The following is a 27692-nucleotide window of genomic DNA, read 5'->3' on the forward strand; positions in this document are numbered from 1 at the left end:
GAAGGAAAGCACCAGATGTGGCCTGCTATCTGTCTGGGAATGCTAGGATAATGTGTAAGGATCTCATAACAGGGGAGGCCTCAAATAACTGATGGAGGCCATGTTCTTCATAAAATTAGGAAGTGGCCCTCATCACTTGCCTACTGTGTTCCCATAACATTCAAATCACAATCTGCTAACTAAGAAAAAGGTTATGGGCTCTTTAGTCAAAATATCATTAAGTAAATATTGTGAGAAGGGGATGAAATGGTTCAAGGTTTAGTGATCATGCCAAGTTAAAAGGGGATGAATAATAAATAAAAGAAGTTAAGTGTGCAGATAGTAAAATGTAATATTTGCACGATCAATTATAGCACAAGATAATGCTTCCAGAAAATCCCTGCTCCTGGATGTTGATAAAGACTCATCCACTGTAGGCTAAGTACTTTTATGACTATATTGTTAACAGCATTTTTCAGTGTAAGTATTTACTGCTTCATATGTGATTCTTATTTTTGCTTCACTGTTGATCCATGGAACAGTTTATTCTTCATATATTTAGAATAATTAAAGTAACTGAATATACAACCCTGTAGTGTTTTTTAATCATCAAAGCACTCAAAACTATGCCACTGAGGCCCCGTCTACACTGCCATATAAAATCCAGACTTATCTCCTTTGAACCGGATTATATGAGTCTATACAGACATATAATCCAGTTTAAAGCAGACAATCTGGATTTTATGTGGCAGTGTAGATGGGGCCTGAGACACATTCTCTTGACTGTATGTTTCAGAGTTTAAAGGTAAATTAGAATTTGAAAACAAGTATGTGTTTGTGAAACTTATTTGAATATTTTTTTTAGTAACAAGGCACTTAACTATTCTAAATTCATAATGATGAATTGCTCCATTAGTATTGTATGCAGTACTGCTTTACTTTTTGTTTGGTCATTCTTTTGTTCGTATTCATATGTAGTGCTGTCATTGTTACCAAACATTTATGAGGTACAGTGTGCTTGAAGGAACCAGTTGTAGATGGTACACTGTAGTATTTAAAACAGTTTTCTGTAAACCTGGTAAATACCATTTATCAGTTCCACATTTTGTAACTTGTTCTACAGACACAGTCATGCAAGTGGTTAAGGCTCAATGATCTTTTTATATCTATGTTGTATGTGATGTAAAAATCCACTGGATGACCTCAAATTTAGAGGAAGGCAATGGCAACCCCCTATGAATAAATCTTGCCAAGAAAACCCCATGATAAGTTCACCTTAGAGTCAATCATAAGTCAAATATATCATGAATGTACATGACAAAAAGTTTAGAAAAGGCCATTTTGTTTACTCTTTGCTAAACCATAGTTACATTAAATAATAAGAATATGTTTGTTTATTAGAAAATAAAAATTGAAACTTGAGTGCTGGGTCAGCCGAGCCTGCTGGACATGCGCAGAACTATGAAATCACATAAGCATTCATAGCAAATTCAACCCCATGAAATATGTAGTTTAAATAAAGTAATTTCAATCTACATATGGTGGATAGTTCTGCTCTAGGTAGTGTGTGCTGCTTTAAGCCATTTAAAGGGATTACAGCGTATGACCACTTGCCCACAATCATGCTTCATGGATTGGATACAGTGTTTGTTGTCACTAGCAGTATCCCAAGAATAGAGTCCTCTTCAGGAAAGGAAAGCAGAGATAATTTTCAATAATTTCCATATATCCTGCAGTTTCAAGCAACATCTCACCTCATAGTTGTAGAGTATCTCAAATTTTATGGAATAGTTTTTGGTGAACTAAAAGGACCTGCCAAGAAACTGAAGAATCAGCAACATTGTTGTCTCTTTTCTTGTTCTGCCATAGAAATTACAGGCAGTCCCCAAGTTACAAACATCTGACTTACAAACTACTCATAGTTAAGAACAGGGGTGAGACAACAGGAAGTGAGAGAAATCTACCCCTAGGAAGGGAAATTCACTCCTGAAAGAGTTATCATGTGGAAAGGTGTCTCCACTGAAGCTTTCTCACCAATCCTTTACAAATTTAAAGTATTAACGGGGATATATATGTGTGTGTGTGTGTGCACGCGCGTGTGTGTGTATATATATATACCGTGTTTCCCCTAAAATAAGACCTCCCCAAAAAATAAGACCTAGTAGGGGTTTGGGGGGATTGCCAAATATAAGGCCTCCCCTGAAAGTAAGACCTAGCAGCTAAGGCTGCAGCAGAGTTCCATTGGGTAGCATGGCTGCAGGGCAGAAGCAGCACTCATTCATACACACCGGAGGGAGGGAGGGAGGGAGGGAGAGAAAGTGCTTGCTGGCCTTGCCTTGCCTGTCCCCCAGCCTCCGTGGCTGCTGCTGCGCTGCCGTTTCTTCCTTCGGAGACAAGGCTCCGTCCTCCTGGCCATGCTCCCTTCGCCCCCAAGGCTTCTGATTGGTTCCTGGAGCCAGGGCAAGGGAGGGTGGGAGGGAAGGAAGAGGGCTTTCCACTTGTCGCGCTCCTTCAGCTTCTTAAAGGTACAGGACGTATTGGGATTCTCCTCTCATCCTTATTCCTATCCTATACCATGAAACTTATTACTTTATACTATTATTCTATTACCATATTATTATCATCATATTCTGTTACTATTATTATATCCCAATATTATATTATCCTATTAATATATTTTATATCATTATATTATATTTTTCTATTATTATTATATCATTATATTATATTTTTCTATTATTATTATATCATTATATTATTATTCTATTATTATTCTGTTATATTTTTATATTATTATATTATTATTCTGTTATTATTATATTCCATTTTATATTATCCTATTAATATATTTTATATCATTATATTCTATACTATTATTCTATTATATTATCATATTATTATTTTATTATTATTAGCATATTCTGTTATTATTATATTCCATTTTATATTATCCTATTAATATATTTTATATCATTCTATTCCATTCTATTATTCTATTATATTATCCTATTATTATTATTATTATTATTATAATATTATTATTATTATTATGCTATTCTGTTATTATATCCCATTATTATATTATCCTATTAATACCATATTATTATCATATTCTGTTATTATTATATCCTATTATTATATTATCTCATTAATATATTGTATATCATTATATTATTATTACATTATCATATTATTATTATAGTATATTATATTATTCATCATTCATGACTACATTGAAACTAGAATAGAGAGAAATCAGTGTGGAAACCTTGTGAAACCTAAACTGCAAGAGGTACCATAAATTGTTGTACATGTAAATAATGGTAGTAACAAGAAATTCTTGATAGGATTCATAGTTTGTCTGGTTATGCTGGTTTGTGATGACAACTACTTTACAGTATATAATAAATGTTCATTTTGTTGTTCAACAATAAATGTGAGCTCTTCTTCATGGAAAAATAAGACATCCCCTGAAAATAAGGCCTAGTACATCTTTGGGAGCAAAAATTAATATAAGACCCTGTCTTATTTTCGGGGAAACAGGGTATACACACAACACATCTGTCTGTGTGAAGGCTCAAAGTGATCCTATCAATATTTATTTCCAGATGTCACTAGATGAGTGAAGGTTTTCATTGATCACCATACTTTCTTTAGCATGAAGACCAGCAAAAGGCAAGGTCTTGTGTTTCTCCTTGAAACTGAATTGACATGTTTATGTACTACGCCATTACAGTGTTGGAGCTTAATCAGCTACTTGTTCATTTACAAGACAATTCACACTTCTGAGTTTGCAGAAGACCAATGATGGGCCATGATCTTATAATATTTTGAGAAAAGTGATTATTATACCTAATTTGCAGTTGGACATATTAGGAAAGGTCTCCAATATCTATATTTATTTACCTGCTGAGATAAGGGCAAGCTGCAGAAGCCCAGGAATTATATCTGGCTATTAAGATCTGTAAAATGGAGTGGGATGCAAGTTCTCTGTGCTTCACCTATTTGCCGCAGAAATTACTGGCTTAACTGGAGGGGTCAGACTGGCTACATAGGGTCCTGGGGCAGTTTATTCAGGATAAGGGCAGTGGTTCATGTCCTCATTCTACTTGGCTTTTTGACATTGTCACATCTGTCAAATCTCATTATGTGGCACAGTGTCTAGTATTGTTTTAAGCCTACGTTGTTGCTATTGTTGTTTTTAAAAGATGTGCTTTCAGAAGTTGCAAACCAGGGAAATAAGCTGTAGTTTAATTGGTGGCAAACAATTCACATTAAAGACAAAACAGGCGTACCTCAGTTAATGAAGTAGATAAATTCCTAGGCATTACATCTTTAGTACCAGAGATAGATATAACATTTAGTACCAGAGACAGATATAACAAGCAAAAAATAAGAATAGTTTCCTATACCAATAGTTCAGTGTCTTTCAGCAATGTTTTCTCCAAAACTACAAACAAGTGAAATGAAGCAACCATGTCTCATAAGTCTGACTTCATTAAACAAAACATTGTGAGCCTTCTGGAAATTACTTGAAAGCTCTTCGAAGGATGCTTTTTTTTCTTTCTTTCATCAGCTTCTATATTAAGATCTTCATATTGGTGTCAAAACATATCTATGTGTTTTGTTTTGTTTTTAAAAAATGCTCAGAGTATCTGGTTGTATGCTTTCCCCTTTTCTGTTTTATTGTTCATGTATGCCAAGTAAGGGATTCTCAGGGCATTTGCTATTTACCTTCTCTGTGATAGACAGGCACACATTGTCTACCATAGAAGTGCTAAATTGGAATTACATTTTCTCCCAGACCAAGCATTGTTTACTGCAGGCAACCGGCTACAAATCAGCACCAAACATTTCTGCTTCTCCAGCCCTTCTTCACCATCCTCCTTTTGCTGGTGCTGCTTTTAAAAAATCCAGTTAGTCAGAGGATGAAGAAGAGAATGGCAGGACCAACTGAGCATATAGAAAATTGTAAAAAGGAATGTCTTTGCCAGAGGCTTTATTACTTGAGGTGTCCTTACAGTAAAGAAGTGGTTCATGATACTTGTTACCTTCAGACAAACTTTCTCTTTCACTGAAAATTTCATCTGACAAAATATGGCTGAACCAAACCTTAGAAACTGAGAGAAAGAAAGAGCCTTTGTTTCATTTGAAGTTGATAAGTGTTTTGGGTTTTTTTAAAAAAAAAATGTAGAAAATCATGATTTATTCCCATTATTAGAAAAAGGAAATTTGTCATTGCGAGTAAAATTCTTCAAAGAAATGATCCTAAAATATTGGATGCAAGTCTCTTGTGGCTATTGACATTTAGTTAGATCCTCTGTAGATATAAAATAGCATTGAACAGTGATAACACTGCCTTGCTAATAAATTTGGAATAATTTACCATTCCTTATCTCTATAGTCAGTCTCTAGTGTATAGACATGCAAAGGAATGAACAATATTCACTCTCTTACCACTATTCTATGATTAAAGTTTAATCCCTTGATTATAACTGTCATGGTGGTCAGAAGATATTCAGCCATATTAAGTAATCCAGAAGAGCCAATTCCTGAGACTTATTAAAAGTGTTCTTGTATACGCCTTTTTGTGACACAATGTTTTCTAAGCATACATATGTTGTTGCATGGAGCAGGAGTAATAGCTTTTGTTTTATACAGAAATGCAAATATATCCAGTATGACCCTTAAATGTGGCATTTTTTAACATGGAATGCAGGTATGTTAATGAAGCACTTTTTGTTGTTATTTCAGGAAACTTGCCATATGAATATAAAATAGTGATTGCTGGGAATCATGAACTGACATTTGATAAAGAATTCATGGCAGACCTTGTCAAACAGGATTACTACCGCTTTCCTTCTGTGTCCAAATTGAAACCAGAGGACTTTGACAATGTTCAATCACTTCTGACAAACAGTATTTACTTACAAGATTCTGAGGTAACAGTCAAAGGATTTCGAATATATGGCGCCCCTTGGTAAGTCTCCATTTAAATTTTCTCTCCTTGTACATATGATTAGTTTAGCTGTACATCAAAGTTACTGCCTTAAGAAATGTTGTCATTTCTTTTGATAAAGTATTGAGAGTAGTTGTAAAACAGATGTTCCTATGATTAAAACTCTTGCCCTGATTTTGGGTACTGCTGTTATTTTCTTTCATAAGTTTATTGGCATCTCAAATTTTACATGAACAATTTATACTGCCTGAGGGAATGAATGCCAGCATTAACTAGTCTTTTCCATAGTAACTCTGCATTCTGTTTGATTACTCTAAAACTGCTACACTGCTGTTCTTTCCCCTTTACCTCTGTGAAAGGGATGTCAAAGAAAAACCAAAAGGAGCTTGCTGTCTGATCTCTTTAATCCACTCATTGCAAAAAACTGAAGCACCTATGCTTTTTGAAAGACATTGTTAATGAAGTCTATCATAAGTGACTTATTCTCCCAACCTTTTGTTGGCAATTTGCTAATTAGATACTATTCATATTTGAGATCGCTGTTAACACATCTATATCTGTACTGATTAAAGTTAAGGTCCTTTAAAAAAACTAGTGTGAAAATCAAATGCTTGTGTTTAATGTTTACAAGAAATTATGACCTATATCTTCTGCCCCAAATTTTCTGTTGGGTGCATTTTGAATTAAAGTGTCACAGTTATTATTTCCCTCCCATCATGTCTTACTATCTTGCTATTTATATTCTTTAAACATTCTTTAATTTAAAGAAATTAAGACAAACTTTCTAAGTATTGCCTGACTGAAAAAACTTGGGAGCATAAATATGCTTCAGTTAGTAACTGTTAAATGTCTTTATATAATGACTTGTTTTCTGTTTTCTGAAAACCCCTCTGCACAGTTTGTGATTCAGGGTATTGCATGTATAACACTATCAATAGGGGCCTATCTAGATGTTATAGGGCTGCTGTGCATATGGCTCTTATGCTCCCATGTAAAGAACATACAATTAGTTTGTGTTATTTTAACAATGAATGGCGGATATTGTGCTGAAACATCTTCCCTTGTGAGCTTCAATTTCCCAGGTTCTATTAGTTGGGCAAGGCATGATTCTCCATTCCCAGATCCTTTCAGTTTAGGAGATATTTGGAGGGTGGTTTTCTCTACATCCTGCCACCATATGCATTCAGTACATACACATGAGAGAGCAGCTGATCCCAAGGTGTTGTCTACACATGCAAAAATATAATACTCACTTCATTTCTGGTGCTGTTAGAACACACGGTGTGACCAATTTCACATTGCAAGAACATTGTTTAGGCATTAATGCAATTTAAAAAAATGCTTTTATTCTACAATTTTAGAAAAAACAGAACTTTTATCATGTGTTTCAGAATAGAGATGGAATGGGGGGCACTAATTGGAGTGCAAGACAAATTGGTAACTGGTTGCTGAAGGCTCTTCCAGACATAGCTAAATCCTGGGATGAACTGGGGTGTTAAATCCCAGTTCCTCCCAGGATTTAGTCCTCACCCCCAATGCACACCTTGGGCTGTCCCTAGGGGTGGGTGGTGGGTGGTGGCTACATGCCCTCCCAGACTAACTCCTGGAAGGCATCCACCCACCCACCCCAGCCCCCCCACCCCAAACTTACCTGAGGGGCCTCCTGGCAGTACAGTCCCCTCCGGACAGCTCTCCTGGGACTGGAAGAGGAGGGGGTACATGTCATCCTGCTCCTTCAGGCTCTTTGAGCCCAAAAAACTGAGATCGCTATGGGGATTGGCCCACATTTCAAATTCTGGGGCAGAGTCAATCCTCACAGGGTCCTCACCTGGAAAGAACTAGACCTTAGCTTTCCAGGTGTTTGTTTAATCCGGAGCAAACGGGGAAATCCCAGTTTTCTCCAGGTTAGTTTGGTTTTACCTGAGGCATCCTGGGTTTTAGGTCTATCTGGAAGGACCCCTAGTTTGACAAGCTTGGTGTGTGTTGCCATTTTTTAAAAAACATTTAGTGCATATGACCAAAGGCTAGCAGAGTTTCTGAAATTAAGACATCTCTTTGAGAACTAAAGTTTTAAATGGTGAAATATCATTTTAGGAAGGAGTTTGTTTTGTGTCAATATATCTTTTTCTTCAGGGAAAGTATGTGTGGATAATATTCCACCCAAGTGAGTAAGTGATTGAGCCAGTGTGTGTGTGTGCTCTCCCTCTTCTTTCCCCATCTAATTTCCTTTCCATCTAGCTAGCCCATTAGCTGAAGGGAGAGAGATCTCTCCATCCCCACAGATCAGCCACTTTCAAGGGCTAAAGGGCTAAAGAACATTCTGTCAATATTCTTAATGTTGTGGATAGATAAAGCTAAGGAAACCATGGGCAGAGATAAAACTAAAAATCTATGTGGTTTGTGTCACTGCAGGATTGCATCCACATTCTCCCCAATTGTCTCCTACCCATCATCCTGTTAACTGTATTACCAGGTGTCAATGGGGTACATAGAATAGTATAATAGAATAGAATAATTTTATTCTAATTGTACAGTGTGACCCTTTGGAGCATTTTCCTATCTGCTACTGTGCAGTTAACCAAACCACACACAGATGCAGTAGGTTAGGACACTCTCTATAGCACAGTGGCAGAAAGTTACCAGCAGTTTTTCATTAAGTTGTTTGTTCCTTAGAAGTCTCAGGTAGTACCGTCTTTCCTGGGCCTTCTTAACCAACGCTGCTGTATGGGTACCGGAACGATGATGGAGGCCTTCAAACAAGATGAAGTAATAGACTGAGATAAAGATCAGTTAAAAATCACAGTAAAAGCACCTGCTAGTTGGTCAACACAGCCTTACAGCTCCCAGCCAGAAATAACATCTTGTCAGCGGCTTTCCTAGGATTTACAGCCCTCAAAACACGCCTTACCTCATGTTCCTCCATGATGAAGTGGGAGCTGCAACTACCCAGTGACTGAATTCCAGTTACCACTGTTTACTTCAAAGCAGGCAAAAAAGTTATTCAACTCCTCTGCCAATGAAGCATTCCCCACAGCAGGAATGGCATTGTTTAATTTACAATTGCAGTAGTCTCTCACTTATCCAACTTTGGCTTATCCAACGCATTTTGGTAGTTAATGTTTTCAATAAATCATGATATTTTGGTGCTAAATTCATAAATACAGTAATTAGTACACAGCATTACTGTGTATTGAACTACTTTTTCTGTCAAATTTGTTGTATAACATGATGTTTTGGTGCTTAATTTGTAAAATCATAACCTAATTTGATGTTTAATAGGCTTTTCCTTCATCCCTCCTTATTATCCAACATATTCGCTTATCCAACATTCTGCCGGCCTGTTTATGTTGGATAAGTGAGACTCTACTGTAGTAATTTGTTGAATCACCTGTCACAACTGCCTCATGTTGTTACTGTGGAAATAATCCTCGACCTTTCTCTTATACTCCCATCTTGGCCTGCTGGATGCCTTTCTTGAGACTTACTCTGGTAGCACTGTATTTCACCTCATCACCAGACCTGAAAGCATGGTTTCTGTCATGCAAAAGTCGCTTGGTCATCCAGGGTTTCTGGCGGGGATAAATCCGAATATATTTGTCCACAGTGACATTTTCTGTGCAGTTATTTGAAGTAGCTCAGAACATCTGCAGTATGTACTTCCAGGTCTGGATGAAAAAATGTCCCAGTTTGTCCTCTCAAAGCAATCCTCAAGTTGTTGGAAAGCATCTTTAGGCAAGGATTTCACTGTCGGGTGTGCTTTGAATGCGATTTCCGGTTTCTTGCAGGGGGTTGGATTGGATGGCCCATGAGGTCTCTTCCAACTCTACTATTCTATGATTCTAGGTGCGTCCATAAGTTGCTAGTAGCTGAAGTATATCTTAATCAAACGTGGCAGCATCTTTCATTATGAATTAGTGTGTGTGTGTGTGTGTGTGTATATATATATATATATGCAATTTCTTTAATCTGTGCATGCTATTTAAAAAGCAGATAAAATGATCACATTTAGCCTCTTGTTCAAATAAATGTGATATTGCCTATATATTGTAAGACCTTTGGTGAATTCTAATTGACAGATTTTATTTTAATTCACTTTAAGAATATTCCCTTGAAGATATTTAAGCGTCCTTTCCCCCCAAGTGTCTTCATCCACTTTATTGAAGAAGACAAGGGCATCTAAATCCTTCAGTAGCACAGTTTGGATTCGAGACTCAAGCCAGAGGGCTGCAGTTCGCTGGAATGTTAGCAACTCAGATTAAGAGGATGAAGAGATTTCATGTTAAACATGTGAGCTTTAGACTGAGACTTTTTTCAGACTCCTGCAATGAAATATATGGAAGTGAACATTGAATTGAAGTCTAGAGGTATTTTAGGGGGAGGGAAAACTAAACATTACAGAGTGTTGGAGAAGAGGGTTGCAATAAAATCATGTAGTGAAACTTAATTCATGTTAGCGGGACCAATATAGTGATCCTAACCGCTTTAGGTGTAAGGTAACACCAATAACATCAATGGGGATTTTGCCATTTAGTTCAACATGGCATGAACTATACCTGCTGAAATCCCAATCATATATTTTTTCTCAGGGGTAAGCAACATTTAAATTCAGGTATTTTGTTTTAAATGAATCAGTTTGAGAAACAAAAATGCTTGTTTATCTGTTACTTTTGCTCATGACAAATCTGCCATAATATTATGCAGAAGAGGTACTCATTATCTGCTGCAGTTGACAATTCAAGAGCCATTATTCGTTAACTATCGCTATGAGTTTGTGGCATTGAATTATTGCCAATCTGGAAGCCGCTCTGAGTCCCCTTCAGGGTGAGATAGAGCAGGGTAAAAATACAGTAAATAATAAATAAATACTATGCCAAGTATAAATGGAAGTTAGGGATTTTGCTCTGTTACTTCTGTTAATTATATCTAGACAAGTTACCCCTTTCCAGAACCCTGACATCTAGATTGTTCTTTAGTTATATTCAGAAACCCCTATACTTTGTGTATTGAATGCATGAGGATATCAATAGTAGAAATCCTTAAGTGATAACCAGAGGTTGTGAAGAAAGGAAATGGCTGTGACTTCCTTCATTCATAAAATCTGGTTTCCACTTAAGACAATATTGTATTGTAATGGCTCTGCTCTTGTCTTCATTGACATCATGATTATTTAAGGCAAATCCTCTACATGCCAGGGGTTGTTTGTGGAAAGCAAAGGACCTGACCCCAATGTGATATAATCTGTAAGGATGCAGTTATCTCAAACTGTGATAAACTGTAATAAATATGTATTTTTAGAATAACTGGTAGCCAAAGACAATGAAAAGTGACATTTTAAAATGTACATTGTTCTTTAGGTTAAGGAGACAGTTAACCTAGTTTTGGGGGTTATTACTGGTAATATTTTGATAGAAGTTTCCATTCCTACTAACATCAGTTCTAGAACAAATCTGAAATGCAGATTAAACCTCTGATTAAATTCTTGCCATTGTTAAAATGTTGTTAGAAGTATGAGAAAATAACATGAGATGTGGAGAAGGAAGATTTAAAAATGTAATATGATGTAATGGTGTATGGTGCCTTTAATTTTTCACACTATATAGACCATCCCAAAGGAAAGTTATTTGTGATTAATTGTCTATTATGACATTCTGTGAAAATTTAATGTCTTTGAACTCACCTCTAGTTATTGACCCACTTTCTATTTTGAGATATGTAACACATCTTGATGTCAGTACACGTTTCTGAAACAGCTGGGTGGGAGTAGGCTTACCTTTCAAATGGAAACACGTCATGTTTATTAGGTGATGTTTGCCAAATGAAAATATCTAGCAAATGAACTCTTTATCTCTTTCATCAACTTGTCACTCACAGAACCTAGTTGCTAGCATCCAGAAGAGAAGCCAGTTCTGAATAATTCTGTGTGGATTCAGAAATGGAGTAATGACTTAATTTGCACTATTTGCACTATTTCAAAACACTTAGCTTGAATGAAGTATATCATTGATGTTGAAATCACTGCACACAAAGTTCTAGGTTTAGTTCTTATAATTTCCATTTTATAGTCCTTGGGAACTGGATATATGGGCGGATCTACACTGACCCATTATTCTAGGGTCAATCCAGCATGGCATATACTGAATTGGCTCTGGGATGGTTCACACAAGCCACTGTCCCCAGGCCATATGGTGGCAGGAGTGTATCCTGACCTCACCGTGGGGCTGAACTGAGTTTGGTGCCGCTAGATGGCCACCTTTCCTTTCCCCTCTATTCTCCTTGTTGCAAGGGTCTCCAGGGGCAACATGGGTCCTGCTAGCCCTGAAGCAACCAGGGGAAAGAAGAGGGTGAGATTAATCCACTCCCTCTCACTTCCTCGATTTCCTCGTCATCCTTGTCAATGTCACTACAGGTGAGAAGCGACTAGCAGAAGCCATGTTGCATCCAGAGACCACCATGACATTGGGAATGGGAGGGGATAGTAAGTGTCACCATTTGTTCCTGGGCCATTTAAGCCTGTGAAACATAGGAAGGCTGTATAAACAGTTACTGACAGTTCCGTCATGGAACTGGTGCAACAGTTTGTCTGGCTCACAGTTGTAGGGTGGTTCCAAATTCTGGGGCAGAGCTTAGTTTGGCCACCACAGAGCTGATTCAAGTGCTTTTCACAGTTAGTGGGCAGTGTAGCTATTTCCTATGAGACATATTTGCCTGATACATCTGAGAAGATAGTCTAGTTGTACAAAACTGGACTAGAATTAGGGCAGCATGTATATTTACTACCTTGTAATCATCAATGCTGTCGAAGGCTGTTTTCTTTCCTGTAGAAAGCACACTGTGGCTGTAATCCTTGGAAAGAAAACCTAAACATCCTAAAGATACAAAATTCCATCTGATCTGGGAGATTCTTGGATAGAAGACTTGTAATGAGTGCCAGGTGCTGTAGTCCACATTTCAGGGGAAGGTACTGGCAAACCACTTCTGATTATTCCTTGTCTAAGAAAGAGCCCTCAGTGGTGCAGCAGGTTAAACTACTGAGCTCCTGAATTTGCTGACTGAAAGGTCAGCAGTTCGAATCCAGGGAGCGGGGTGAGCTCCTGCTGTTTGCCCCAGCTTCTGCCAAGCTAGCAGTTTGAAAACATGCAAATGTGACTAGATCAATAGGTACCGCTCCTGCAGGAAGGTAACGGTGCCGGCCACATGACCTTGGAGTTGTCTACAGACAACACAGGCTCTTCGGTTGAGAAATGGAGATGAGCACCAACCCCCAGAGTCAGACACAACTAGACTTAGTGTCAGGGGAAACATTTATCTTTACCTAAGAAAACCTATAAAATTAATAAAGTTGCCCATGTTGACAGTTGAGTTGAAGGCACACATAAGTTCTATTGAACTCAGTAGATATATGAGAATTTTGTTGTAAGTATTTTGTCTACTGCATTGATTCCTGGGTTGTATATGTTCATAATATGGGAATAGCTTTGTGTTCCTTTCTGGACTCCATATACAAACTATCTGAATAGCTTTCCAGAGTCCCATTCCTCCCACCTTGAATCTCTTCTCCAGGAAAAAGTATGGGTTTTAATTCAGTTATGACAGGCTGGTTGCGTTTGAGTTTCAGTGAGTGAACACAATGTTACTAGGATTATAGTCAACAAGAATGTCCAGGATTGCAAGAGATCCATAGATTTGTGAACATTAGGATAAAGGAAATCTAGTTAACTACAATTGTCAGGTTCTGTATGTATACTAACATTTTCCAAGTATCCCTTCTAGCTGCAGCTCCTGTTGTGGCACTGGAAATTTCTCTAGTGGGACTAATAAAGTTTCTGAATGTTTTTTTTCAGGGGTTTGCAATGGAAAAGGGAACATCAGAAAGTGTCCAGCAAGTCAGGATTCATAAATCAAGAACAAGCCCTGATTTATAATCCTGGATCATAAGGGAAGCAAGCAAGATGATATACCAAATGTTTGATCACTAGTTTGATTATCCATATCTGTGGTCAGTAGGAGCCAAGTGGAAGCATATAAATTACATTCTGCAGCATGCAATTTACTAAAGGCCAGCCAGGATTTTGTGAAATTCTGGTTTATAGTGGTGTGTGAATACAAGCACTGTATATAATTTAAAAGCACATTATGCTTTAGTAAATGTTTAGTCTTGGTTTCCAAACATCTTCTGTTCCCCCACCTTCACTTGCCTTGACAATGCACTTCTTCCCTTAGGCAAAACCTTTTGTTCTTTGCACCCGTGCTTTCACAGGATTTTGTTTGTGCCTGGCAGGAATCCATTTTCCGTACTAAAAGTTTTTTAAAATCCAGTAAACACAAACTTTCTCTTCACACCAGTTTTTTTTCTGCCAGATTCACTGCCTCACAGCAACCCAGTTCTTTTCATACAGTAGTCCTTTAAAAAAAAATAATGAGTTGAGAGAGGGAAGGAAGATCGGAAGATACATGGTTAGAAGCAGATAGTGAAAATGAGTTTTAAAATAGTATAAGGAGCCTCTGATTAGTTAGTCAGAAGACCTGGGGCTATGGTATAATAAATGGCATAGTAGCAGGGCTTGTCTGTAGTCATGTTTACCTATTTTGTTTTTTAAAGGGTACTTGTTTCTTGGTGAATAGTGTTCCTCAGTTTTTCTCACCAAAATTAAATTAGTGACTACTTTCGCAACTGTAGCTACTGCAACTGCCCCTAAACTTGATATGACCCTAGATGCCACCTCTAAGGTCTCATGGATTGTTGCAGAACCTCAGTCACTGCTGAACCTGCATATTTGTGGACGCTTTCAATCTCCAATGGCATTCTCTCTATTGATCATTTTCTTTATTGCTGATTTTTAAGAAATGTTTTTGCTGTCTTTTTTAAAATGGAAAAAACTGTAGTAAAGTTCTGGTTCCAGATTTATTTGTAATTCTTCAGAGCCACTTGCCTCCTCAATTTCATATAACTTGTTCAATAGGTTATCTTGTCAGCTTAAAAAACATCACAGTGCAGGTAGGAGATGATAGATAGAGACAGACAGACAGCTAGATAGATAGTCGAAGGCTTTCATGGCCAGAATCACTGGATTGCTGTGAGTCTTTTGGGCTGTATGGCCATGTTCCAGAAGCTTTATCTCCTGACGTTTCACCCACATCTGTGGCAGGCATCCTCAGAGGTTATGAGGTATACTTCACAACCTCTGGGTTGCCTGCCACAGATGTGGGCAAAACCTCAGGAGAGAAAGCTTCTGGAACATGGTCATACAGCCCAAAAGACTCATAGCAACCCAGATAGATAGATAGATGGATTTCACATGTTCATAGAATCATAGAGTTGGAAGAGAGCACAAGGGCCATCCAGTCCAAGCTCCTGCAACATAGGAAAACACAATCAAAGCACCCCCCACAGATGGTCATCTGCTTAAAAACCTCCTGAGAGGGAGATTCCACCATGCTTGGAGGCTTCATATTCCACTGCCGAAAAGCACTTACTATCAGGAAGTTCTTCCTAGAGTTCAAGTGGAATATAGGAATATTCGTAGGAATCTTCCAGATAATCTGCCTGGACATGTGGAATGGTACATATATGTATATATTTCTTGATATAGCAGAATAGGTCTCTAGGCTGTGACAGATTTTTTTAAAAAAATTGTGTAACTGGATTTCATTTATTTGAATAGCAAAAGATATGGGGGGGGGGGTGGATTGGATACAGGTGCACTGGGTTAAGAGACTATGGAGCTCTGAAAAAAGAAGTGCCAACAAGTTTGATTTATATGTTTATGTGGAATTTAAAAAAAAGAAACCCTGATACAGTTAGTGGTTTTAATTTGGAAGGGATTATATCAAGGAAAAACAGCTGCCGTTCTCAGGGTTTCAGCCTGTCAAGAGTTTTTTCTAAAGAGTAATTGCCATCAAATTGGGGAAACTCGCTATAAACCATATATTTAGGAAATGTAAATTACCAACTCAGTGCTGCTATAGAAAAGAAATATCAGTCTATATTCATTACAGGTGATTTCTCGTGGTACCTCTGAAAGCTTTTTAAAAACCTAAGAGAATTCAAGCAGTGCCTCCTAACTTACAATTTAGGAGAATTTGTGTGTAGAAAATAACTTACAAGACACAGGAGCATTCACATGTATTTGCAGTTGGAATGTGCTGTGGTGCATATCTACAGCCTCTATGGCGTAGACAATTTTAGTTTTGTCCGATATGCTTGGTAATATTGAATGCCATTATCTGCAGAGTTCCTGAAAGTGGAAAGATAGTTGCTGAAGTGGGGATTGGTAGAAGTAATGGTCAAGGGGAAGAAAGGCAAGGCATCTAGAAAAAGAAATGACTTCCATTTATCAAATATCCTCATATAGTAAAAGATCACCTAACATAGCATCACAATAGTGAGGTTTTTATAGATACTTTATAGTCACTATGTAATTTTCAAAAGGGATACTTGTGTTAGTCTGTTCCAGCAAAACAAGAGGATCGTTGGCACTAGGTTTGCTATACTGCATGGTTTCATGGATTGCATCATACGTATTTCTGCACAGCATTGAATTATGCTAAAGCAATTTGAGTGTTGGATTAGGTCTCTGCAAGACCAGCAATTAAATCCTTAATCAGCTCTAGAAACCATCCAGGTGACTTTAGGCAAGTCTCGCCCTCTCAGCCCAAGGGGAAGCGAGTGACAAATCTCTTCTGAAGAAATCTTCCCAAGGAAACCATGATGATGTCATCATAAGTTGGAGTAAACTTGAAGGTACATAATAAAATTTCAGCATGTGCAGTTGTACGTATTCTCTTGTTATACATTCAGTTCATAAAAGAATTCCCTCCATACATTGCATTCATGAAAAGGCCCACATGATGTGTTAGGATGTGTAAGATCCTACCTCTGACTACAAATGTTTGAAGTAGCATACCTAAGCATAAGCAGCTGCTTGTGGGCAGAGGCTCCTTTTCTATAGGTTTTTAATAATTAGTTTTAATGTTTATATTGCTTTTTTAATTTATGGTTTTAATGTATATATTTATTTGTTGTTTGATAAGGCATCAAATTGTTGCCTATTGTAAGGCCACTCTGAGTCCCCCTCGGGTTGAAAAGGGTGGGGCACAAATATGGTAAACAAGTAAATAAATAGTCAGTAATATACTTCAGCATGTAATGTATGAAGAAGTAGGGCTTAGTGTCCCCATTCACAGGTTCCTTATTTTAGGATGCATCTATATTATTTATTTATTTGCAGTATTTATATTCTGCCCTTCTCACCCCAAAGGGGACTCAGGGTTGATCACAATGTACACATACATGGCAAACATTCAATGCCACTAGACATAGAGACAAAGACACAGAGGCAATTTAACATTTTTTCCAGCTTCCAGGCTTCATGAGGTATGCTCAATTCCAGCCACAAAGGGACCTGTTGCTTCATCGTCCACTGTAACACCGAGTCCTTGGTGAATTGCTTCCTCATTCCTTTCTGCATGCTGGACGATTTTTATGATGTTGTAAATTAGTTAAATTAGTCTACTGGCCATTAGGAATTGTGGGAGTTGAAGTCCAAAACACCTGGAGGGCCAAAGTTTGCCCATGCCTGATCTATACTGTATAATTGAAGCAGTTTAACACCACATTAACTGCCATGGCTCAGTGCTGTGGAGTCATGGGAGCTGTCTAAAAGTGAAGCATTTAGTTTTTCTACCAAAGAGTACTTGTCCCTCACCAAACTGCAATTCCCAATGCTTCCATAGCATTCAGCCATTGCAATTAAAGTGGTGTCAAACTGTATTAATTCTACTGTGCATATATATCTTTGCTGCATTTTATGTGAGCCAGACAGGTATCTTCCGGGTAACTGAGATGGCAAACAAATGAATTGAAGTTATCACTACAAATCTATGTCAGAGTAGTTTATTAATAACAACAATCTGACTTCATGTAGTGTGATGTAAAACAGTTACGTAATGTAAAATGCCACTGAGATTAAAAACAGCATCCTCAGAAACAACATATTAATTAAAAATTGTAATCTGAAAAACAATTTCTGAAAAAAATGCTTTTTCTGTCTGCCTAAAAACAAACAGTTATGGGACAAAAGATAGCTTTCTTGAGGCATTATTAAATATCGTGACCAGGAAAGAAAAAGGGGTGGGGAGCAGTGTGGGAAATGTGGCCTGTATGAAATCACCCAGTGCATTTTGGTAAAGTCTAGAATATCTTTATTTAAAATAATTAGCTTCAGGGAAAGTAGAACTTGAATTCTCTCTTTTCAGAAGAAAAAACAGTTAAGCATTTAATACTATTTTTTAAAGTACATTCCTATAGTGTATAAGTTCTGAACCTTAGATGAAAATGTCCTTCTGATACCTGCTGCCATATACAGAATAACAAAAGGACTCAAGAAGTAGAACAAAGTTCTTTCAGCTGCTCATAAGGGAATAATTGGTTTTTTTTATTCCTTTGGCTCCAGTGTGTTGAAGTAAGTCCTGAAAAATAATTAATACCCCGTAGGTATCAAAGAAGGTGGTTCATCTAATAATTATCTGATTTACCATCTTTAGTCAAAATCGGAGCAGCTAAATTTTGAAGAGCCCAAAAGTAGTTGTACACAAAATGTTTCCAATGTATTACTATGAAGTACATACCAGAAACACTGCTTTGAGGCAGTTTGTTCTAGAGCCCTGGCCAGTTTGAGCAGGACTTCTTTAACCTTTTCCACTCACAACCTCTTTCTGTCTGAGAAATCAGGTATGTAAGTACAGTAGAGTCTCACTTATCCAAGCTAAATGGGCCGGCAGAAGATTGGATAAGCGAATATCTTGGATAATAAGGAGAGATTAAGGAAAAGCCTATTAAACATCAAATTAGGTTATGATTTTACAAATTAAGCACCAAAACATCATGTTATACAACAAATTTGACAGAAAAAGTAGTTCAATATGCAGTAATGTTATGTTGTAATTACTGTATTTATGAATTTAGCACCAAAATATCACGATATATTGAAAACATTGACTACAAAAATTGCTTGGATTATCCAGAGGCTTGGATAAGTGAGGCTTGGATTAGTGAGACTCTACTGTATATGAAATAGGCATAAAGATCAAACATTGACTGATAATAAATCAGCAGTTGCAAGACTTGCTAAACAGTCTAATTTATCGTTCTATGGAGTACAGCTGAAGCATTTTCTGCAGTCACTGTAAACACTGCATGTTGTCACTAACACATTTATGTAAATGGGTGGCATTTAGAAACCTTTTAATGTTTAATGTTTTTTCATGACCCTGACTCTGAGCTAAGGGGACCCCACTTAGGGTCGGGACCCACAGTTTAAAAAGCAGTGAATTTGAGCACCTTGGGTTATGAAAATACACTGTGATTTGGTTTAAAAGATATACTCTTTTTATCCTTTTTCATTAATTCTTCCTTCATTCCTACTTTCTTCCTTTATAACACAATACCTGTTTCCTGAAAACAAAGCTGGTAGGACTGGCTTTCAGTTTTGTACAGAGGATTGGAGCCAGGGTTGGATGATCTATTGAGCCAAATCAGCCTGTGCTGAGGGCATCAAGAGAAGGAGGGCAGTACAGACATTTTCCATTGCCAAATTTACCATAGACCACATGGTGCAAAACTGCCAATGGTGCCTAGAAAGTTAAAAGAAAACTAAAAATTAAAAAAATAAATAAAACGAAAGTATACAAAATATACTTTAGTTTCCATTCATGTAAATTTTCTTTCATTTCTAAAATATTTTTATTTTAAAGTTTATTGTTGCTTATATTTTGAATTAGATATATATGAGGGCACCAACATCTTTTAAGTGCTTAGAGCCAATAATGGTCTTCATCCGGCCCTGGTTAGAGCATTCATGGAATATGAAAGCAGTATATTTCTTCATGATGGATATCACCACCGTCTTTTCTGTTGCATCATTCGTCTTTTTCCAGCATATATTTTACTTTTAATACTAACTTTGGCTTCTACCAGTAGCTCAACAAATGCTAGTAAAATGATGTTATGATTTTTTTCTGCTGTTCACTGGCTATAAAGAAAGGAATAGAATATTTTAAAAGGCTTCTGTGACTTTTTAGCACCTGAGTGGGAAAATGGCTTTCTTTCTTAACAAAAATGGGAGCATTGTTCAAGAACACCCTGCAACACTTTTGTCAAGTTTACCTCATTTGGGTCTTGAGAATAGAAACAAAAAGATGCTTTCAGTAAATGCTGTTGAGTCCTTTCCACCTCCTGCCAGGAATTTAATCTCTTCCGTGTTCAAAAGGTCAGGAACAGACAACTCAGTGCAGTTCACCTCTGGGAAGTCCAGACTTTCTATAGCAAAAGTGTATTTTTGCCATTAAAGCAGAATAGACGTTTATATAAATTTGGAATTGCTGGTTTACATCTTTGGTGTATCTTTGTTTTCCTACAAGGCACTCTCACTTGAGTTTCATGCTATAAACAAAAAAATTATTTATCCCTCTCCACAACCCCACCCCCTTTTCTCCCTTCATAATTTGGTCTACAATGGTTGGTTTCACTCAATAATTTGTCATAATTATTTGCATTTTTTATCTCACAATAAGGGCTGAAGTAAAAGTGTTTGTTTCCCCCCTTGACTCCATCTACAGCTACGTTTTAGTAGAAATAGCCATAAAGTTGTTACTGCTTTCCATCGCTTTCATACTTTGCCTTTACGTTGTCAGAAAAACATCAGATGTTTTTTTTCCAATTATAAGTTGTGTAATGCATCATGGATTTTGCTGACAGTCTTCATGTTCTCAAAATAGCGAACAAATTAACAGCAGATATTGAGTTGGTAGGATTAGAAAAACCAATTGGCAACTCTCATGATAGGCTTCAGATATACTGATGAGGAGAATGGGCCTCATTTCTTTTATTTTCATAGTCTTACTTGGTAATTAACTGAGGCCTTTAAAAAAAAGAAAAGAAATAGAAATCACCCTGTTCAGCAATAAAGTTTTTCATGCCTGTTAGCACTGACGGTGGGGATGGCGTATGGCGAGAATAATGTTGGTTCTGTGCAGCTTTGTCAGAAACACTGGCATTCTTTAGTAAAAGCCTACATTTCAGGGGAAAAGAAAATTGGGAAAGAAAATGGTCTTGTGATAAACAAATAGACATACACTGCATAAGTTAGCGGTGTGTGTAAAGGCATAGGCTCTTGTTTCATTTTTCTTGGCATTTGTCCTTCAGACCTCTCATTATAAAACTGAAGAATGTTATTCCCCAAGGCCTAAAATTACCAAGGTTTATGGACATTTTTGCCTCTTTGGGAATGCTACTGGTTTCTTTTATATTTTGCTGGGATAACTTGATTTCTGATTTAACTATTCTTTTATTTGTTTGAAAAGAAAAAGAAAATAGAAATAATAAAGATGTCTTTCTTAAACAAAACATTCACCTCAACCCAGATTTTTGTAGGCTTTCTGCGATGACCATAAGCCTTGCACCCAATGGCGTCTGCCATTTCTTTCAATAGCAGGATTGTAAAGAAATATGAATGTACTTAGTTTTCGTCAATGAAATTATTGCAGGAGGCGGTGTACATTGACACTCCACATGCAGACCTCTGGCTTAGATGCCTGGTAACAATTGCTAGATGGGGGTAATTGTCAGCAATGGCTGAACAACGTCAAGGGGAGAAATAAAAAGAGAATGCAAGAATATCATGTTGGGGGAGAATGGAGGGGGAGGAAGTGGTGGTGGATTGCTAGACATGGATGAAATCGAACTAGGTTTTCCTGATGATCAAAAGTTTTTTCTCACTGCAGAAGGTGGTGATTGGCTTACCATATATGCTTTGAAAAATTAGAAGATCCTTCAGGTTATTTTCCAGGGTGCTTAAGGATCATAAGGTAAAGAAAGATAATCTTTCCAAATGGACTCTCAAGCAATGTCTAATGTTGGCCAGTGGTTTAAATACAGTGGCCCTGTGCTTTGGTTTTTAAAATCTGTGAGTAAAGTAGTCGGTATTTCGTTCAGAATATTTCAGTGCACTCACTGTATCCATTCTCCCAATTTGTTTAGGAGATCTGATTCCAAAGAGTTTATGGATACTCCTGAATAAAACCAATGATCATAACAAAATCTATTTGAAAAGAACATTTGCTCTCATAAAAAAATACAAAGTATGTTTGAACTCTTGTATTTTTCAGCCTTCAAAATAAAATAAGTGTATTTGTAGTCGATTAGATGTTTATGGAGTATGTTCCCCTAAGATAGAAAAAGGTAAAGGTAAAGGTTTCCCCTGACGTTAAATCCAGTCATGTCTGACTCTGGGGGTTGGTGCTCATCTCCATTTCTAAGCCGAAGAGCCGGCATTGTCCGTAGACACCTCCAAGATCATGTGGCCGGCATGACTGCATGGAACGCCATTACCTTCTTGCCCGAGCAGTACTTATTGATCTACTCACATTGGCATGTTTTCAAACTGCTACAGCAGGGCAAATCTTACTAGTTGAATATCTTTCAAAAGAATGCCTTTCATGTGTATCTCCTAGAATAATTCATTCCTCAGTTGAGACTCATGATGTCTCATTTGTTGTTTTACAAAAACATGTGCTCACATATATCACATATGCTACTTACAGTTATTTCCATTTCTTAACAAATACAGTATGATCATTTTTTTAAAAGCACAGTTTAAATCAATTTCACATCACTTTGTGGTAGTAAGGAAGGTGGTATTTCAAAACAATTCTGGAAAAATTGAAAATGTAGGACACGAAGATAAAATAACACATTTTGTTTTATTTTACATTTTATAAGATAGAGATAGAGTGGGTGATGTGAGACTGAGAAATTATGAAATTAGCAAGTAGTGATACACTTTATGATTCTGCATTATCAGAAACTACAATGAGTAAACACAGACCAATGGAATAGCATGTTTGATTAGAGCATATTGCTAGTATCTTGCCTAGTGTATACACTAGGGTGGATTATATTAATCTTAAACCATGGTCTAGTGATAAGTCAATAGGCAGTAAGGTGCATAAGCTGTGTTTTAGCTTCTATTATGCTCCTCTGCCTCACAGGAGGTTTTCTTTAGGATTTCTTTCCATTCCTTCTAACCATGTTTCAGTTACTTAGGTAATACAAACTCGGATTAGCAGCTTCATAAGCCATAGTTTGTAGAAGCTTTATTTGAACCTGATTAGGTTTGTTTTGGATCATAGTCCCTGTTGCATGTCATGAATGACAAGTCACAATTGGAGAAATCTGAAAGCAAATGCTGTGAAGTCTTTCTCCAAGCACGTAGCATGAGGAATGGTGGGGAGAGGGGTGCAAGATGGAATTCCTGCTTGCCCAAGAAGAGCAGATGAATAGCAAAGTATGTCTGAAGTTAAACATTTGGAATGAAGAAAGTATACATTGATGATGGATAACAGAACTTAGAAAAATTACTTCTTGAATTCCTTTAGGCAGCATGAACCTCATTTAATAACTGACCACTCATTATGATGACTGAGGGAGTCTGGAATTTGTAGTCCAAAAAGGGGTTTTCTTTTTCAACCATTGGATTTCAGACATATTTTATAGCCTACAATCTTGCTCATCCCGCTTTTCATATATATGCAGTCATCTCTCTGTATCCAATGATTCTAATTCCACAGATCCTTAGAGAGGGTGTGGAACCAAACCCAAGTGGATATCTAGGGTCCACTTCATATGTGTGTGTAATATACATAGATATATACACATATACATATATACACACACAAAAGCAACCATATACATTTTCTTACTTCCCTCATTTCAGAAGCAAAGAGGCTGTGTCCTTTCCTACTGCCTGAGAAGAGCATTTTGAAGAAATTGAGTAGCACTTGATTTGTGCCTCTTTAGCTGTGTCTGATAATGATATTGGGTGCCAAACATCTACTGATATCATTTTGCCTTCTTGACTTGCAAGTATTTGCTTGTTTTTAAACTGAGAATCTTGTGGCAAATTTCACCAAGGCTTTCCCTGCTGAAATTATTTCTGGCTACAACATGACAATCAATTTATGACTTCTGAACTGTATAGTTTATTGGGTGAAGTCTATTTTGGGTCTTCTGGAAATATAAGCTAATTATTATCAATTAATGTCATGACTCACTGATCTCTGAACGCCATGGGTTTCCCCACTCTGGATATTAGCTGCCTCATTGGGTGGCCCTTTGTCCATGTTGACCTTTCATGTCTTGCAGAACACTGCTAAATAGCAATCTAATCCCAGCACCCCTTTCTTTGATGCAGTCCAGACATAATTCCTGCCAAGTGTGTTGTAACAGGATCTGCTCTTCAGTTAACTCCTGTTTTAGTAACATGTGAGATTGTGTCTGCACAGAATGGTTTTTGACTGTGAGTTTCTAAAACCCCAGTTGCTTAGGCTAGGAAGAGTTGGAGAGGAGGCAGTGGTGTTGTCAAAAAACAAACAAACAAGGAAGCTTCAAATTATATTACTGTTTAATGAACTTGTTCAGGATACTATTTTCATTGTACTGTTCAAAAATATACAGTACAAGTACTATATATGATCTGTAGCAATTTATGACATGTTTATGCTCCAAGATAATTGTAACTCATTAAACCATACAACTGGGAAACAAGTTTCCCATGTATTGCTCTTGAAATAGATTTTTTCCCCCTTCTTGGACATTTCTTGTCTGCTTGCTTTCTTATAAATCCATTTTCTGTTCTTTCCCCTCATTTATCAGAGGAATCATTCTTCCTGTATTGATTCATTTCAACCTATGTCTGGAGGCAAAGGGAATCAAATTAAGTAATATTTTACTTTTGCATGAGATTAATGCTAATGCTTACAAAGAGGGAAATACATTCTCATGATTTAATTTTCATTCTCTGGTTGATTCTCAGTGATTTAATTTTGCAGAGGGTTCTCTCTCTGCTTATTGTCTTTTGAGCTCATATTGGGGAATTAGAGATGGAAAACTCCTATTATGCTGTCTTGCAAGTGCTGAATTGTTCTCAGTGCTATCATCTTGAGTGCTTGTCCATTCTAATTTTAAATAACTCAGGCAGTGAGGCTGTGTAATTTCCTCCTGGAGATTGTTGCTCTGTGTAATCAATGTTAGTGACAGGAATTTTCCATGATATACAGCCTACAGTTCCTGGCCTTTAATGGGACTCATGCCTGGATAGGAAATGGCCCCCAAAAAGGAACCTACGATGCTCCCTCAAAAAGAGAGTGATGTCCATCCAAATCTAGATGTGACGTAATCATATCTCATCTCCAGAGTTTTTTAGTGTGATTCACAAGTAGTTATGGAATTGGATGCCCCAAGTTACTAACCTCCCAATTACTGTGAGTGTCTTTAAATTGTTCTAGGATTTTATTTCGTTACATGGAGTATATAACTATCTTGGTATACCTCTTACCAGTTTCCCAGAAATGGTGATGTATTTGTAGTATTATTTTTTTTCTGTCCCTTTCTCAGCTCATTGCAATATTTAGACTTTTAAACATTACATTGAACAAGTCACACACACTTGCCAAATGCTGTTCTCTCAGTTGTGTCATTCAGAGTATTAGCTCATTATCTGCAGGAAAATTCATTCTCCTGCACCACTATATATCTTTGAATAAGCTGAGGAATACCCATTCAGAACTCCTGCAGCATGGCATTGTGTTTCCTCTTCTTGGGTAATTTTCCTGTGGAAGTTAATCCATAGGGTTGATGCTGTACATTAAGCAAAATGGTGATTCACTGCAGGGGGAGCATGACATTCCAGTTATTCACTACTCTTTCCCTTTCTTTATCTAAATGAATACCACTTAAATGGTTAATAAGTACTGCTACAAATATTGCAAAATAAACATGGGTATCTTAGATGAAAGCTGTTGACCTAATATTATTTGTGAAAAGAAATACAGTTTTGCGATGGAACACAAGTCTCTCTCAAAAATCAACACCGTCTTTCTAATGGATGCCTCTAATCCATGTTATTTTAGTTGGTGCATATGTGATAGCGTGCATTCATTACCTGATGGTTTTCAGTGAACTGTTTTAGAATGGCTAGTGTTTGCATGTAGCAGTTAGGCACAGTTTAGAAAAATTAATAATGCCATTTTTAAAAAACAAACAAACCAGTATACTAAAATTAACTACAACCCTAACATTAGATTTTAGTTTGTTCAGACACTGATAAACCAAGAGTCCTAGTTTAGACATAAAGCACATTCTGAGGACCCTTCTACAACTGCCAAATAAAACCCAGATTATCTGATTTGAACTGAATTATATGACAGTGTGGACTCATAACCCAGTTCAAAGCAAATAGTGTGGATTATCTGCTTTGATAATCTTGATTATATGGCAGTGTAGAAGGGGCCTTAGTTCACTTTGGTGCTCTTCCTGGTAGGAGTGTGCACTAGCAGTTTGCACCAGCATAGTACTTTTTAACGATTTCCCAGAATTTTGGGTTACTCCTATATGGAAATGCCTTAGTGTATATTTTTTAATATGTTATTCCTCCTCCACTAAATTTGTATAGCTATCATTTGATAAAGTGTGGCTTTTCATTTTCCTCTCAGTATTATCAAATGACTAAATGTTTGTTCAGAATTTTCTTTTATGTTTTGTTTTTATACCTCTTAGCTTATAGTTCGGAAATAATAATGGCTTTTTTTGCTTCTTTCTTCTAGTTCATTAACATAAATCCTAATCACCTATTTAAGGGGTTGCTAGCTGTATAGACAGACACACATACTTTTCCCAAATCAAAGTTCCATTCCATCATTCCATCCAGGTTGTTGGCACATAGATGCTGGGGACATAGGTTTAGAATTCTTCAGAGAAGAGGCTGGAATGTTTAAAAGAGTTGCAGTCCCCTGAGAACATGCCATCTCTCAACCCCCCTTACCATTCTTTTCTGCATGCCTTGTCAGTTCATGTGACATTTCAACTATCAAGTTAATTAGAGATAACTTTCAAATAAAATTGTTCTGAGTACAACATCAGCAGCTTTGTTAAAACTAGTACGTAATTCCATCTACTCTGCTTCCTTTACCCATTGATTTCATAATACGATTTAAAAACTAATCAGATTGTGTTGCCTGTAATCATATCTATGGTCCATGAATCATAAATTCCTTGTGGGTGTCTTCTCTTAAGATAATTAGGCATTAGTTTAGATGGGGCTTCCTGTTTTATTCATTTGCTGAGCTAGAAGCTTTAGAATTGGCAAACTAATAAAAACCATTCCATGAATTTTTGTTTGCTCTTCTTTTGCTCTGAATGTCCGCACCAAAAAAACCTCCTTACTTTTATGTGTTTAGATCATAACCTTAAGGTCATGAATGTCTTAAAAAGCACACTATTGACACACATATTGTGTATTCTCACATGCTTCCCTTGCCTACATAGTGGTTCCACTGAAATATAGCAGTGCAACCACTGCCATATGCCTTCTAAGAGAGCTGTCCTGTTGTGAATCATTGCTGTTTAGTGCATGTATTAATTTCCCTTCTGCTATATTTTTCCATAAGAAAATGTGCTATGGCTAAAAAGGCAATATTTTATAACATTGGTTTGGTAACACAATGGATGGTTACAGTGTTAGTATAACTGGGTAGATCCAGAATACTGATTAACTTGTTTCTTGGCAACTATTCTGAAATTGTATATTCCAAAAATTACATATACATTTAAGGCTATATCCACAGATTATGCAAGAAGAAGCCAGCTCACACAACTGGTCGTCATTGTTCTCTCCCTAACTAAGCCTGTTAGTACTTGTAC

General features: G+C 37.1%; 1 protein-coding gene across 4 annotated transcripts in view; it reads left to right on the forward strand.

Moving 5' to 3' along the window:
- The window catches only part of mpped2 (metallophosphoesterase domain containing 2), a 177615-nt gene that overhangs the window by 81773 nt on the left and 68150 nt on the right, over positions 1–27692 (forward strand). For all 4 annotated transcript variants that reach the window (XM_008106423.3, XM_062980229.1, XM_016992821.2 and 1 more), the window contains exon 4: positions 5734–5959. In XM_008106423.3, the coding sequence (XP_008104630.1) occupies positions 5734–5959 (226 nt within the window). The remainder of the gene's footprint in view (positions 1–5733; positions 5960–27692) is intronic.

Source organism: Anolis carolinensis, chromosome 1, assembly GCF_035594765.1.
Source record: "Anolis carolinensis isolate JA03-04 chromosome 1, rAnoCar3.1.pri, whole genome shotgun sequence".
In the NCBI taxonomy this organism is placed as follows: Eukaryota; Metazoa; Chordata; class Lepidosauria; order Squamata; family Dactyloidae; genus Anolis; species Anolis carolinensis.